We start from the raw sequence: 16,651 nt of genomic DNA, 5'->3' as shown, positions 1-16,651 counted from the left end.
AAAGTCATGCAACATGTGAAACATTGCATTGCAACATATGAGTGAATTGCTTGTTTTAGTTGCTTTATCACATGTGATCATTAGAAGTTGGTATAACAATTTTGTAAAGTGGATGATTATGGTCTATTACACCTTAACTATACTTAGGTTACTTGTTGGGACATTGTTCATGTAGATCAAATTGACCAAAATGCCCTCAAGTGGAGGTTTGACTTGAATTGACCCTAGGAGTGTCCCTGTTTGACTGATTCAAAAGTCCAACTTAGGGATCTTGCATGGTTGTGCACTCTTTACCAAAGTTGTAGCCAATTTATCAAGGAACAAAAGTCTCAATATGACCATCTCATGAAAATGGTTAGAACATGCTCAAACATGGCCCACAAGTCAAAATTGAAGGCTGATTCTAACACTTGAAAAATTTCTAAGTGTCATAACTGAATTCAGTTTCGTGTACTCAACTTTTTCACCTTGCACCTCCCTAACAGAGCCAAACCAGCTCAAGCTCCAATAACAAGAGTTGTAGTTCACATATAGATGATCAACTTTGTTAACTATGGCATAGTCTAGATCGTCACGGATTAGGAGATAATCACCGTCAAACCTACTCTGTCAGTCATCGTCGGTGATCACTGAATCGCGTTTTTTCAGAAAACGGTCAGTGTCGCCATGGCCGACCGGCTCAGGCGACGCTCACCGCGTGGCATTCATGCGCTGCCGAGGTCACCACGTCGCGTGTCCGCGCTCCAGAAGAGAGCCAGCTCCTGCCCGAACGCGCTCACCGCTCCATTTCCCTCTCTCGCCTTGTCCGCGCGCAGCGCCGTGTCCACAGCAGCTCCGCCATTGCCGACCGCGCGTCGCCGTCGTCGTGCGCACTCGTCACCACGAAAACAAGTCGCCCAGTCCGTCAGTAGCCTCACCGTGGTCTTCTCTACCACCTCCACCGTTCAAGCGAGTCAATCGAGTTTTGGTAAGCGTGTATTCGCCGTTTTCCCCACCGCCGCCATGTCGGGAACTCGCCGGAGTTGGCGCTCCACGTGGCCAGCTGTCCTCGCACCCTTGCCATCCCTCCTCTGTCTCGCGCTAGGTCATAGGAGCACTGCTGAAGCTCGTAGGGTCTCACATTCGAGACGTAGCGCCGTCATCTCGCCGGAGCCGGCCATGCCGCGGTCGTGCGCCGCCGTGCTCGTCGCCAACCCCGGTAGCCGTGCCAATAGCTTAAATTTAGGGTACCACTAGATGCGCATGAGTGAGACAAACAGAGTAGCGCCGATGGTCTCACCGAAGAAGCCACCGGCGGCAACCCACGCCGTCGTCTTCCTCCGTTCCCCTGTTTCTCTCGCTGACGCGCGGGTCCACCTTGTCAGTCGCCGCTGCGGAGGCGGGAGCCTGACCTAGGCTCCGCTGCTTCTGGGCCGCGCTGGTGTATGCGGGCGTGGGCTTCGCGGGCCGTCGGATCTGTTCGGGCCGGCCCAGCAGTAGAGTAGGATTTCTTGTTTTGTTTTGTTTTATTTATTTCACAGATTTGTGTGCATATTCAAAAATATGTTGCTCTTAGATGGTAGATCCAAATGATGTGGTTCTAATTTTGTTGAGTTCATGATAATGTCTAGTATTTAATAAAAATATTATATGGGCACATGTTTTAGAAATTTTGGATGAATGAAATAGGACTTTGAAATGTGTTTTTAGATGCATGCAAAATTGTTTGAATTTTATCTTGAGTTTCTGTCGTCCAAAACTTATGAAATTTTGTGGGTAATCTATTATTGCTTAGTAGAAGCTTTGGTTAAAATTTCAGAGCTAGTGCATATATAGTTTTTGAGTTATAGAATTTCTTTTTATCAATGGATGGATCTTGTGTGAATTTTCATAATTTTTCTATAGATCCAGTATAGGTAAAATTTGGTGAGTAAGGTTCTTATGCTAGAATGATGCTAGTAAAAATGTGAAATTTGTTGCTTGACACTTTTCATTAGGGTTTCCTAATTATGCTAAAAATAGGCATGCCACCTGTTATTTTGGATACAGCAAGTTCTTCTTGCTCAATGGCTTTGAAATTTTTATGGTAGTCTATTTGAAGCATGAGATAGCTACTGTAAATTTTGTAGATTTTTATGAATAGTTTTACTATATATTGCTTTAATCACCTAATTAACTAAATAAATTGGAAAAGGATATTAAATAATTTATTTAGAAGTTGGCACTATACTTTCTGATGTTTCTTGGGTATGAAAAACATGTTGGTAAACTTGGGTTGGTCCAATTATGCTTTTGCATCATCATTAAATAATTAATTTAGTAACCCTGTCATTTCTGGACAGATTCTTGGTTTACTGGAATTCGATTTGGTTAACTTAAGAATCATGCTTTGATGTTTACCAATGATTTGTAGAGAATTTCATAAGCTTTCCAGAATGTCCTCATGCAAGTCATTTGGAATTGTAGAACTCTGGTTGTGGTTGAATTAAGGGACTACTTGTGTGCATATAAAACTTTAAATGTTAATTTATGTACGCCTTTACTATTTCTAAGTTTGTGGTAATGTTCCTAGGTGTTAGGCCTTTAACCGAAGATGAGCATCTTTATCTTAGGTTATGCAAGTTAGGTAAGTTGATCTTGTTCTTTAAGTTAAGTTAGATACATGCTTAAAGTGATTTGAATAGAGCTATTTTACTCGGTAAACGGGTGTCCAGTGATGCTTTCGTAAACACTTACTGTGATTCATTCATCATGAGCATCATGTCATTCCTTATGCATCCATGATATTTATCTTGTGCATTGTCATGCAATAGGTGTACCGGAGGGAGTAACACTGCTGGAATTCGAGGAACCGAGCGAGCAGCAGCAGCCGGCACCGGAGGTTCAGGAGGTGCAGCCTTCAGGAGAAGTGCCAGACGAGGTCGCCGTTGAGTGCCCGGATCACCGTCCTTGCAACTTTGTGAAAGGCAAGCCCCGGAGCATATTAAGCCTCCTAATTTCCGACATGCAATTACAGTATTATTATTACATATAATGTTGCATTAAGTTTAGGTATTGGATGCAAACACTTGCTGCATTGGTTACCCAATCCTTGTCCAGATATTGTTACCCTGAATCCTATGTAGCTCAGGCTCATGTAGTGCTTAGCCCTGCTTAAACACGGTAGAAGTCAGGTGATTTCCTGTCACCTGCGAGATATAGGAAGATACATGTGGCACGGTTGGCTATATTTGCTATCGTGGAAAAGAACCAGTCTTAATTTGAAATGAAGACCGGACGGAGGCTTGCCGGTTTGCAGTGACTCCGTCTGTGTCGCTTAAGGACTGATTCTTGGAGCCTTTCCTGTTCATGTTGAACGCATGCCTCTCTCTTAGTTGGCCGTGTCTGAAGACCGACCGCGAAGCCGAGTAGCTCACCTCAGGCCAGGAGTCGATAAGTATAAAGTGCGCCTCGGAAGGGAGCCGTAGGCGTGAGTCCAAGGGCAGGTGATTTAAAAGTCCTGATCGTCCTGGCAGAAGGGTAATTCCTGAGAGTGCTGGCGCTGATCGAACCAGCGAATTTGGTTCCTGAGTTGTTCCAAAGGTGACCCACGGCTACCCTTGCTAAGTATGCCAGGGTGAGAGTTAGGAATACCCCCTCAGCTGAGTTGTAATTCGATTCGAGTCACCGTCTCTCCCGGTTAGTGAGAACTTGACGGGCTTATCTCCAATGTAGATACACTAAATAACATAATGGTTCAGAAATGATGATATGATGATGACAGCCTTATTATACCTGCTATGGTTAATATTGTTTGCTCCTAATAAGTGAGTGCTCTAGTACATGTGCTAATCTAGTGGACAGGTAAATAGTGATAAGCTTGATGCTAAGTTTAAATTGGTTACTATAATCATAAGCTCTTTTATGCAACTGTGTCAAGCTAGCCCACCTGAAAAGCCTTGCATGACCCTTGGTGTCTTTTATTTCTGGTTTTTGACGGGTAAGTCTAGCTGAGTACCTTTTCGTACTCAGGGTTTATCTCCCACCTGTTGTAGATGACCAGTTCTACTTTGGTTGCTGCAAGTACTGCCTTCTCCCAGCTGGGGATGAAGACTAGACCGTGGGGCGCGGTCTCTACTAGTTCTCGTACCTGATAATGCTTTTGTGGGACATGACTCAGACTTGGCAATGTATTTGAAAACTATGATGTTTTGTACTAAACTATGTTGCTTCCGCACACTTTAACTTGGTTTGTAATATGTTATTTGAACTCCGATGGATGTAATTCGAATGCTACTTGTGAAATGTTGTAACGAATGATGTGTTGTGTTGAATCACTACGATCTTGGTTTGTATGTCGAGAGTTGGTTGAAATCCTTCGTGATTTCCGGACTACCGGGATTATGGGAGCTTAAGTACAGGAATTTGATCGCTTCGGTGATTGTTTTTGTACTTACGTTCTTATGATTTGGCCAGTTCTGTTACATTCTGCGGCTCCGACCTGTGATGAGGTTGCCGGTGGCGGTGGCGACTACAGAGCAGAGGTGACGCCTTTTGCCAATTGGGTTTTACTAGTTCAGTAGTTTGTACACTCAGGTTTTGCTCGTGTGAAAACTATAGTAAACTATACCAGTATGTATATCATCACAAAATGGCAAACGAAATAAAGGAAAACATCAGCACCATTTCATATTTTGTCACATTGCCGAGTGGTTAGGATTGCCGAATGATTAGTGGCTTCGAGCGCTCATTCGCATCCATGGGAAGCGCTGAAGCGTGCCGTAAGAATCACCGGCATAGCTACTGGAGTGCTACACTTGCTTCTGGTAAACATGATCTGATTAGCACGCATTTCCTCCATATATAATGTGGTAGAAAATACATCCATACATTCACACACACATTATAAATTTGTCACATTTTGACGAAGCTGACACCCCAAGGACCAAGGTAAAGAGCTTTGGTTGATCATTTTGAAGAAGCTGCACCTCGATGGGGAAATCTCCGTTCGCGAGGAAGAGGATCCCCAAGTAGCACGAGCGGGCTTCGATTCCCTGGTCTTCCTAATCGGCTGGAAGATTTGGAAGGAGTGAAACGATAGGACCTTCGGTGGGCCGAGCACTTCGCCTCTAGTTTTGCTGCTCCAAATCGTGGACGAGGCAACAGCGTGGTCCCTGGCAGGGTATAGGCAGTCAGGCAGACAGAGTCACTTCTAGTGCTTCTACGATTAGCTCTTCCGACTTGTGTTGTGTCGCGTATCTTCTTCTGTAATATTTCCTTAGTGATCGGCAGCAGACGCTTCCAGGTGAGTAATTACGTGATTACCGTTATGTGGAGCGTTGTATTGTTTTGTTTTGTTTTCCCACTCCTGTTTAATGAAAAAACGTTATATTGTCGATGATCTGGTATGGGCCCAAGTAGCGGTATGACATCTTGTAATTAGCTCTTGGTGCCACTGAATTTGCACATAGGGCTGGAGACTGAATCACCTACTCCAAAGGATCTTTGAGACCTATGCTTATGAGCTTGGAGCTTCTATCCCGGCTGAGCTTTGACTAGTTGTTGTCGAAGTAACTGAGTCAGATCTGAAGATCATCCTTGAAACATGATTCAACCACATCAATACCCAAATGCCTAGGCTTGTAGCGTTATAAAGCTTAAAAAGTTTTTTTTTCTGGAATACGTAGGAGGGTTGCGTATCATTGCATTAAAGGAAGGCTTAAAAAGCCAATACAAAACTCACACCACACAACACACACCTTGGGATTTTAACTGTTACAATCACAACAAAGAGACGACCAAAACCACAACTACAGGAGCTGCTAGCCACCATGACTAGCAGCACCTAGACCTTGGCGCCTGCCAGCATCCAGTGAAGTATGGTAGCTTGTGTTGTACTAGAATTCAGCTAGTGGGAGCCATTGCTTCCAATGAATGGGCCGAGCATGTACAAAACACTTCAAGTAGGCCTCCAAACACTGTTTGACATGTTGAGTTTGGCCATCAGTTTGTGGGTGGCAAGATGCTTTAATCTTTAATTCAGTCTTTGTCAACCTGAATAGCTCTTGCTATAAAGAACTAGTAAAGATTCTATCGCTGTCTGATATGATTGCTTCAGGCGGGCGGACCATGAAGTTTGAATATGCTATCCATGTAACTAATAGCAACTTCAAGTGTAGTAAAAGGGTGGGTTAAAGGAATGAAATGGGCATACTTAGATAATTTGTCTACCAACACCAATATGCAATAAAAGTGCTTGGACTTGTGAAAACCTTCTGTGAAATCTAAACTGGAAACTTGCTAAGCGTATTCTGATATAGGGAGAAGCTGCAAAAGGCCATTATACTTTACCTTTTCTGAATTAGCTTGCTGACAAATTGCACACTGCGCTACAAATTGCTTAATCATTGCTTTCATGTCGGGCCAAGCAAAAAGATTCTTAATTTGTCACCATATGCCTTCCCAAAGGGCTTGAATGCATAGAGTCAAATATTTTGGTTTGGATAGGGGTGGTGTTATTACCTACCCAAATGCCCTTATATACCTAATGACACCTTGCGTCAAGGAGAAACGCTTGGGGATTTTGCACAAGTGTTGGTCTTCCATATCAGATTATAAGGAATCAAGGATCCACTTAACCAAGATGGAGGAGATCCATGCAACCAAACACATCCTTGTGGTTCATCTCCCCCTCACCCCTCGTGACCTCCAAACCTCGACTCCTGCTCCTCCTTGGCTAGCCCCACGGCAACCCGAGCTCCGTCCTTCACCTTGCAGATATGTGTCTAGACTAGAAGTTGGGTGTGCGTATCAGACTCAAAATAGACAACAACAGAGGAGAAGAATGAGACGGGACATAGGGAATGCCTACCAAATGCTGAGGGGCCACAAATTCGTGTTTCCGTTGGCCTCCAAAACAATTAAGTGTTGTATAGCATTTCTCAATAATATTGTGACAATAATATCACACGTAACACACACGAAATCAACTTAGGGCGCACATTCCATAACACGCAAGGGTGTCTTCTCACGCCATCATCGCTTCAACTGCTGGCTGTGCTTGACGCCGAGGATGGGAAGCCATCTCCTGGCATGGTGTCCGATTGTAATTGTATCCTCCCACATGGTGCCGAGGGACCTCCGGGAGTGGCTCTTGCCATTGCCCGTGCCTCTGAGGAGCGGACCACTGCGTCTCCGTCGGAATCGCGATGGCTTCCGCAGCCGGCGGGTACGAACCATCAGGCTTCGGTTCAGAGGCCCCTGCTGCTGCGGGCGCCGGCGCCGGCGCCGCCTGCGCGCGGAGCATGCTGTATGACGTGATCGCCAGAGCGGTGGCGGCGAGGCTCAGCAAGGCCGCCATCCTCAAGTACCCGTCCCTGAGGAGCCTGCACCACGAGTCGTACCTCGTCACGGGGAGGTTCCACGCCACGCCGTTCGCGTAGATCACCCCAGCAATCAGCGCCGCTATCCATGAGAGGACGGCGCACACGATGCCGGTGACCCGCTTGGACTCGGAGGCGCCGTGCCGTGGCCTGCAGCAGCCACAGCAGCCGCTGGCGAGCGAGGCGATGATCATAGCCACCGCCAGCAGCGGGATCGCGATTAGCGCTAGCAGGTACGCCGGGTTGGCCGGGTAGTCACACTCCCCGGTGTAGACGTCGATGTCGATGTCATGTCCCTGCAAGAAATTAAGTGTACATACGTCGTCGTCCATCAATGGAAGACTGGAAGCATCTTGCAAACGGTAAGGGAAGAGGGAACGAAGGTCAAAAATAGGTGTCTTATTTGCTTACAGTGAGCTTTGTGCGCTCGGCGATGAACCCCAGCACGGCGCTCGCCAGCCCAAACAACCCCACCACGAGGGACAGGACGATCGCGCCGATGTCCATTAGATGATTTTGATCCAATGTGCCTAGCTCGCTTCCTCTGTCTCTGAGATCGGTAAGTGAGACGTACGATACCGTAAGACGCCTGGCTGTGTACTGGTGGTGACAAATGTACGTGCTGATGCACGTTTATATAGAGAACGCGGAGAGAGTGCTTATATGATTTATATATCGTGCCATCAGCCTGTAGTATTATGTGGGTTAGTTCACGCTGTCCCATATATTGTGTACCTCTTGTATCATTGCTAGACCAAAGTAGTCAACTCGGTACATGGTCAGCATCTTCAGGTGGTTGCGATGCGACATGTATGTTCCTTAGCAAGTAGCGTACGACAAACATAGCACTAGTACAAAAACAGTACTCCTGGTTCTCAACCCCTTCAGTCCCGGTTTTAGAACCGGAAGCACAAATTCGGGACTAAAGGGCCCCTCCTTTAGTTCTGGTTTCGCGTCCGGTAGTCCTGGTTGATAATACCAACCGGGACTAAAGAGGCCTCCCGGCCTGGCCACGTGGGCTGGCCATTTAGTCTCTATTGGTATTACCAACCGGGACTAAAGGTTTTCTTTTTTTGTTTTTATTTTCAATTGATGATTCGTTTTGGTTTTCGAATAGGTTTTCGAATACGCATTCTACGCTGCTAATAAGATACGTATTCTACACGTTTATAATGTTCGAGCATTTTGTACAAACTAAAGTATGAAACTAACGTGTGTGTGTGTATATATATATATATATATATATATATATATATATATATATATATATTGTATATTCTATCATATTCTTGGCATAACAAATTCACTCCATCTGGTTTGGTTTCCATGTTTCGTTCGCGTCATTGTAGAACTCGTCGGCGGGGTTTATGACCTGGTCATTAAGAAATCCTGCTATGGTCTCTTGAATTGCTTTCAGTTGGTCACGTCGTATGACTTTTTCCTTCAACCATAGAATCTTCAATAAAAGTTAAAAAAAAGTATATATATATATATATATATATATATATATATATATATATATATATATATATATATATGTGTGTGTGTGTGTGTGTGTGTGTGTTGGTCATGTGATTACTTATATATATGAGCAATAAAAGAAATTGTGAATATATGAATATATTTATATAATGTACGTTGAGGTTTTCTTCAGTAGTTCTTTTTGAGTACGCCATGATGAACTCGCAAACATAGTATCCGCAGTAGTTGTTCCCATGTTATTACCTCATAACCCACTTTTATGAGAAAAAAGATCCGGTGAATTGAAAGCATGCATGGTGTTAATTGAATTATATATATATATATATATATATATATATATATATATATATATATATATATATATATATATATATATATATATATATATATCATAACCCACTTTTACAAGAAAAAAGATCCGGTGAATTGAAAGCATGCATGGTGTTAATTGAATTATATATATATATATATATATATATATATATATATATATATATATATATATATATATATATATATATATATATATATATAGCTAGTACTTACTTTGTGTGCGATTACATCCAGTGGTGCTTTGCAATGTTTCATGCGGTGTTCCTCAATGAAACTTTTCCAAACACTGCGCCCAATGAAATAAAAAATTAATTTGGCATTTAATAATTGTTGCAGTTAAGAGATCGGGATATATATAGTTGTTAGAGAGATCAAATTACCCTTGGATAATATCTATCATGTCTTGGTACTCTGTTTGCTCTTTTCTTAATGAGTCTAAGATGCTCAACCGACTATTGACCATATCGATGACCATCAATATCCAGTGATTGCTGCATATGTTTCTATACACAAATATGGGAGATAGCTTAGCTAGTAAGCAAATAATTGAACAAATGTCCATATGATCGACATTAATTATTTAACACTCACTTGAAGTAGTAGGGGAAGAGTATGTCCTTATTTTGTTGGTTCACTAAGAACCTCATGAGATTTTTCTCGAGTTCAGCTTTCCATTGAGGCGGGGAATTAGGGTGTTTGAATACGACATATGGATCAACGAAACCAACATCATTATTCTTTCTCTTTCTAAGTTCTGTCATCTCATATATGCATATATAAAAATATAGTGTGAGGATATATAATTTATATATACATGTAGCTTTATATATATACACTTTAATAGTAGAAAATAATCACACTTACAGACAATAGCAGCTAATGAGACTTTTGTCAAGAGAGTCCAGATGGCATAGTTGGTGTAATTCTAAAAACTCGACATATATGACGTCATCGCCACGGAAGTAATGTTGGTTTCTAACTCTGACAGAAACAAATGTCTCTCCCCGTTCACACGCCGCCATATACCACTTGTTTAGCAAGTACATTTGCGTACCCAGTTTACCTAAGGCCTCAGGGTTGTATAGACTCTTTCCATGTTCAAATTTCTTTCAAGGATCCACTTTCGGAGCAGATGGTCCTTCAGCGAGCACTTGGGCAAGGTCCAAGCCGATATCCTCATAAAACCGAGCCAGGTCCTCAAAATCGATGTCTAGTACGTCTAAGTTTGAACCATATTCATTACGAATGACAAAAGGGGGGACTGATTGTTGCGATTGTTGTCCGAGTTGTGCAACACCTTTCCCTGCTCTAGCATTTTTCTGCTTTGCCTCAAATGACTTGGTGAGAGAGCGGTCGTAGTTCGATTTTGGCAGGGTCTTTTGAGATTCCTACTTTTTCTGGTCCACCTTCTTTCTTAGAAGATCTGGAGGTAGGTAGAAGTACAGTTTCTCTGGGTTCTCCCTCGCTTCTCGTTGCTTTCTTACTTTTTCGAAGAAACTGCTCACATCTTTTTGTATTGCAGCATTTAATTTCTTTTCACTTTTCTCGCAAGCCAGTTTTTAGGGAATAACTAGATTAGAGGAGGCTTTCTTTTTTGTCGGCTGGTGGGCCAACGACTTCGTTTGCGTGGCGGACCTCTTAGGAGCTGGCTGCTTCTTAGTCATGAAGGGAGGCGGGGCAGCCGTTGGAGACCTCCTTGGAGGCGTTGGAGACCTCCTCGGAGGTGGCGGCGGTGGCGGCGTTGCATAATCATTGCCCGGAGCACTATGATGATCTGGAGATTGAATAATTAGACTTAGGTTGGCGGAGGCTCTGCTGTGTGAGTACAAAAAAGAATAATTATGTATAAGAAATATTGTTATTATTAATCATGCATGTCAATAGAAAATTAGTGAAAAATTATTTCGTTCACTTTTGTCCGCACCTATTGTCTGGCAGTTGAGGAAGCGGCGGTGGACTAGAGACCTCGGGAATAATGATGTAGCGCTTGCGCCATAGTATGAATGTCTTCTCTGCTTCTCCTAGAGTCTTCTCCTCATCACCTCCTGGAATGTCAAGAGCCAGATCACTAAAACCTTTGTTAACTCTATCCACTGAGACACTAACATATCCAGGTGGTATTATTGCCCCATGGATTCTTTGTGTCTTGGTAGGATCTGGAGGAGAAAAAACACCGAGAGCCACCATGATTGTGGCATTCCCTTTTGGAATATGTAGCTCACATGATATAAACGGTGTAGTGATGTCATCCACGGGAAAACGTAGCATTGCGTCATCTTGATTTGGCAACTCCGTGGAAGCGCAACTGCTTTTCAACTGATCAGGGGGGCTAATAGTAATGTTGATTCCTGGATCTGATGCCTGCCTTTGGGCACTCATTGCTATTTTCACTTGCTTTATGATTTTGTCCTGCATTCTAGCTTGCATGTCAGCAGGATATCTCAACATATTGTCTACCTTACGGTCTTCTTTGTGCCATCGCAATAACTTTGCATGGTCTTTGTTTCTGAACAGACGTTTTAAGCGTGGTATTATAGGGGCATACCACATAATCTTGGTAGGGATTTTCTTCGTGGGACGTTCACCCTCAACATCACCAGGGTCATCTCGCCTGATCTTATACCGCGATGCATGACATACCGGGCATGCATCTAACTTCTCATACTCCTTGCCACGGTAGAGGATGTAGTCATTAGGACATGCATATATCTTCTGGATTTCTAATCCTAAAGGGCAGACTACCTGTTTTGCTTCGTACGTAGTGACGAGCAATTCGTTATCCTTCGGAAGCATCTTCTTTTGGATTTTCAGTAACTCCCCAAATCCCTTGTCAGATACACCATTCTTTGCCTTCCATTGCAGCAATTCCAGTATGGTACCCAACTTTTTCTGTCCCGCATCACAAGTTAGGTATAGCAATTTCTTGTGATCCTCTAGCATACGCTCGAACTTGGTCTTCTCCTTTTTACTTTCACATTCTCTTTGTGCGTCACGAATGGCCTGACCAAGATCATCAGCGGGCTCATCTTCTGCCACTACCTCTTCTTCAGCTTCCCCCATTGCAGTCTCATTGAAGGCACCATATTCAACAATAATGTCATCATCGTCCCATTGTTCTTCTTTACCTTCTTCCATTACAACCCCGGTTTCTCCGTGCTTCGTCCAATAAATATAGTTTGGCATGAAACCCGACTTCAACAAGTGTGAATGAAGACTCCTTGAGCTAGCATATTCCTTCAAATTCTTACATATGACACATGGGCAATACATGAAACCATCGCGTTTGTTTGCCTCGGCCACACGTAAAAAAGAATGCACGCCCTCAATGAACTCTTGGGTGCGGCGATCAATATTGTACATCCAATGCCGGCTCATTTGCATTACATGACATACATACCATATTAAAACCTAGAACATAATTAGTTAATTATACGACATGCATGCCACCATACAAGGTATTAATTTATGAAAGTCTCGGTACAATGTAGACAATCCCAACTACCACTAAAAAAACTAAAGCTAAAATGCACTTCAGTAGCATAAGGATTTTGCAACCAATCCCAACTAAAACAGATAGATCATGCGTTTGTTCAACATCTATGTGCTTCTTCCGCAGGATCACTACCTCACCAACCGCCGTAGCCGCCTGTGCAAGAGAGTTTTGCACGTGTTCAACATACTCTTCCTCTCAGTACCAACCTGAACATCCAGTGTCATCCCACTGAAATTAAAATAAAAAATTAGAACTTTAATCATAATCATCATGAAAATAAGTATAAATTAACCATAATCATCAAATACGACAAAATAACTCACATTGCGATCCAGACACTTGTAGAGGATATGGTCCTTGTTGGGACACTCCTTCCTCACCCGGTACTCCATCACAATCTTCTCCTCACACTTGCCGCATGCAATGAGAGGGAGGTCCGGCCTCAGTCGCTTTGGAACCCGATGAGAGGCCGAGGACCCGGAAGCAGTTGACATCTACTCTCTATACTCATTTTTAATATAATATAAATTTCTCATTTTATAAACAAATAAAATTAAAAAAAACTCTAAAGTTCTCTATATCTCTAAACCATGAAGTGTGCTATGCATGCTAGAAATGAAAGCTGAATACTAGTTTTGAATAACTACTTTAACCTTCCTTCATCCAAATATGCAAACTTTAAAGTGATTTTGAGCTTAAATGGCTTACAAATAAAAAAATCCACCATAAAAAACCACATATATCTAGTCCACAAAATGAGATATGCTACTTATGAAACATGAGAGTATAAAGTTGGTAACCTTTAGAACCGAAGAATCGATGGAGGAATTGAAGAAATCTTGTGATTACCGGCGATGAGGAAGAAGAGAGGCCGGCGATGAAGCAAGAACACTGAGCTCGAAGTGGCTCTGGCTCGGGGAGGAAGAAGGGCTATATAGGAGGGGACCTTTAGTCCCGGTTGGAGACAGAAACCAGGACTAAAGGTCCCTTTCTAGTCCCGGACAGAGCCTCCAGCCGGGTGGAGACTTTTACTCTCGGTTGGAGGGACCAACCGGGAGTAAAAGTTAACCTTTAGTCCCGGTTGGTAGCTCCAACCGGGACTAAAGGTCGCCTGTAGCAAAAGCCTGCCGCAGTAGCCGTTGGGTAGGGACCTTTAGTCCCGGTTGGAGCTACAAACCGGGACTAAAGGTCTCTCTAGTCCCGGGCACGAAAAATACCAGGACTAAAGCTAAATTTCGAGCTGGATCAAAGGTTGTTTCTCTACTAGTGTAGGCAGTGTATAATATGGCCATGTTTAGATCCCAAAGCTAAAAATTAGCTCACTTTGTGAAAATAGATTAAACATGAGCTAATTATAGGCTAATACACTACTAAAAAAACTTAACCAAGGCATTTGGCAAAGGGGCTCGGAAACAGGCGGGCATTTGAACCGCCTCGGTTAATGCCTGGGATTAACTGAGGCGGGCATTTTTTATTAACCGAGGCGGTCACAATCAACCGCCTCATAAAATCGATTTTCGGAGGCCGTTAAAAACTAATCGCCTTCTAAAATCAATTAACCAAGGTGGGACTTATAAGAGGCCCGCCTCCAAAAATACCCCCATTTTCGGAGGCAGACCTCTTATAAGGCCCGTCTCGGTTAATATGGCCGAGACCCGTCTCGGTTAATATGGCCGAGCCCACTAGGAAGCCCACTCGCCCCGGTTAGTAGTCACGCTATATAAACAGAAACCCTAGGTCTCTCCCTCACTCCCTCCCTCACTCCTAGCCCGACGCCTCTGCTCCCAGCCCGGTGCCCCTCCCACTTCCCTCCCCTCCCCTCCCAACGCCCCTCCCACTCCCCTCCCCCTCCTGTCCCCTCCCAGCGCCCCTCCTACTCCCCTCTCCACCATCTCCCACCACAGCCGGCGCCTCTCCCTCCCTCCATAGTCGACGCTTCTCTCTCTCCCTCCCTCTCCCGTGCCTCCCTCTCCCCGGCACCTCTCCCTTCCCAAGCCCCGATGGCTGGAGAGGCTCGGCGACAGCGGCTCATCTTCTTCTCCCCGACGACAGTGGCACCTCTCCCTCTCCTCTTGTGGCGGCACGGGCAAGGCCGTGGGGCCTCCTGCGGCGGCGGTGATGGCGGTGCCCTCCATCACTCTCCAGGCAGTGGCAGCTGCGCTCTCCATCACCCTCCAGGCAGTGGCGGCGGTGACACTCCTCTCCCTTAGATCCGGCACCCCTCCTCCCCCACGCATAGGATCTGGTGGTGGAGCAGCTGGATCTGACCGCCCGTGCTCCCCTGCGGCTCGTGGCGGAGCGGCTGGACCCGGCGGCGAGCTACGGCGGCAGATCTGGATGGGTTCACTAGGCTTGTCCAAGGGCTTCTTATTTTTTTTATTTTTTATTTGATTAACCGAGGCGTGCTACCAACCACCTCTGTTAAGACCGGATTAATCATGACCTTTGTGCGGAAGCGGATGGGATGCCCGCCTCGGTTAAGTTTTCTGTAGCAGTGATAGTCTAAGGCCCTGTTCGCTTGTCTTATGAGCCGTACGATTTTAGCGAACGAACGATGTTTCTCTCACAATCAATCAACGAACAGTACTTTCAGCCATGGCTTTTCAACAAAACAAAGAGGGCCTAATACAAGCTAATGGACTCTAACAACCAATTAGCCCACATTGGCTCTTATTCACCCATAATTAGCTCACATTTGGGCTTTCTAATTGGTATCTGAAAACAGGAGCTAATTATTAGCTCTGGGATCGAAACAGGCCCTATATATTGCCAAAAAGTCAACTCACCCAAGCTGCCTGATGATGATAACATAACGTACTTTTGTTCAACGGCGATGTGCGATGGTTGTTATGAATGCTAGCTAACAGGAGAGAGTTGACATTGGTGACACAACTGACAACTGGCTAATTAGTAACGTGATTACACGAACTCTAATATGTTAACTATTTCATTCATAGCTAGGTAGGAGTGTGTTTTAGAGTTTCTTGCTCATGCTCCCTCCATCCTCAAATATAGCGTATTCTGGTCATGTTTAGACAAAATAAGGGAGAGCACAAGAGACGCAGGTATCCCTCACTTACCTTTATAATGTATTTAAATATGATTTTTTCGTATGATTAAAGAGTGAACTCTTAGGCTCCTTATACAAAATATGGTAAGTACATGAATTACTTTCTTTATACAAAATAATCACGTATTTTATTTAAGTAAACATTATCTTCTTATTCCCTAATACACTATATTTGAGGATAGATTTTAAATGTCAGAATGCAAAATATTTCAGGACGGAGGGAGTATATAACGGGCAACCGATGTATATAGATCAATAGTGTAGATGTCGTGATCGTGGAATGCGTTATGCGGGAATTTATTTGAGCAACGTTAAATTTAAAGATGCATAGGTTAAGTTAGTTCAGCAAGAACGTGGCTTGCTGCCGAGTGGACATCCAACAACTACGTAACTCCGAGCTCAAGTCAACTCGCAAGAACAGGACGTGCTTTATTTGTAAAAATGATTTTGCTACATCGTCCTTTAAGGTTTTGTTTGACGCATGTGTATTTATTTCAATCTACACGTATTAAAGTGAAACTTAGTTTAATTTTAGTTCAATCCACTTTAACACATGTAGGTTGAGATAGATACATTTGCATCCAAACAAGACCTAAAGGCAATCATGAGGCCCCGTTCGGCTTACTCCATATTAGGCTTGTTCGGCTTGTTTTTTTAGCCAAAACAGTATTTTTCTCTCACAACAATTCAGCCAGAACAGTGTTTTTCAGCCAGTTTCAGCTAAGATTCAGCAAGCCGAACGGACCGACCGAAGTCGACAAGGCGTGTCCTCGTCCTAGTGCCAATCATGTCTGCGTAATATGCATCTCCATAAACATTCTGCCGCAGATCATTTTTGTTTTGCTGGAAAATCTACCACCACCCTTCAACTGAGTGTGTCAACGCCCCCTAGCTCAACACTCAATTAAGGCCATGTGTGCACCCAACAGGAGA

The 16,651-nt window shown here is 43.9% G+C and overlaps 1 protein-coding gene across 1 annotated transcript; it reads right to left on the bottom strand.

The window, feature by feature from the left end:
* Positions 1 to 6,985: 6,985 nt before the first annotated feature.
* On the bottom strand, positions 6,986 to 7,847 carry LOC136510973 (protein VASCULATURE COMPLEXITY AND CONNECTIVITY-like). The gene is made up of 2 exons (XM_066505237.1): positions 7,752 to 7,847; positions 6,986 to 7,636 (listed from the first exon to the last, which is right to left on the bottom strand). The coding sequence occupies exons 1-2, from the start codon at positions 7,845 to 7,847 to the stop codon at positions 6,986 to 6,988; spliced, it is 747 nt and encodes a 248-aa protein (XP_066361334.1).
* Positions 7,848 to 16,651: the final 8,804 nt, after the last annotated feature.

Source organism: Miscanthus floridulus, chromosome 16, assembly GCF_019320115.1.
Source record: "Miscanthus floridulus cultivar M001 chromosome 16, ASM1932011v1, whole genome shotgun sequence".
Taxonomy (NCBI): domain Eukaryota; kingdom Viridiplantae; phylum Streptophyta; class Magnoliopsida; order Poales; family Poaceae; genus Miscanthus; species Miscanthus floridulus.
This window is presented reverse-complemented; position numbering and strand designations above follow the sequence as displayed.

Coding starts and splice junctions, on each gene's coding strand:
- LOC136510973 (XM_066505237.1), bottom strand. CDS start 7,847: ATGGACATCGGCGCGATCGTCCTGTCCCTCGTGGTGGGGTTGTTTGGG. Junction 7,637..7,751: donor CCGAGCGCACAAAGCTCACT/GTAAGCAAATAA, acceptor AATTTCTTGCAG/GGACATGACATCGACATCGA.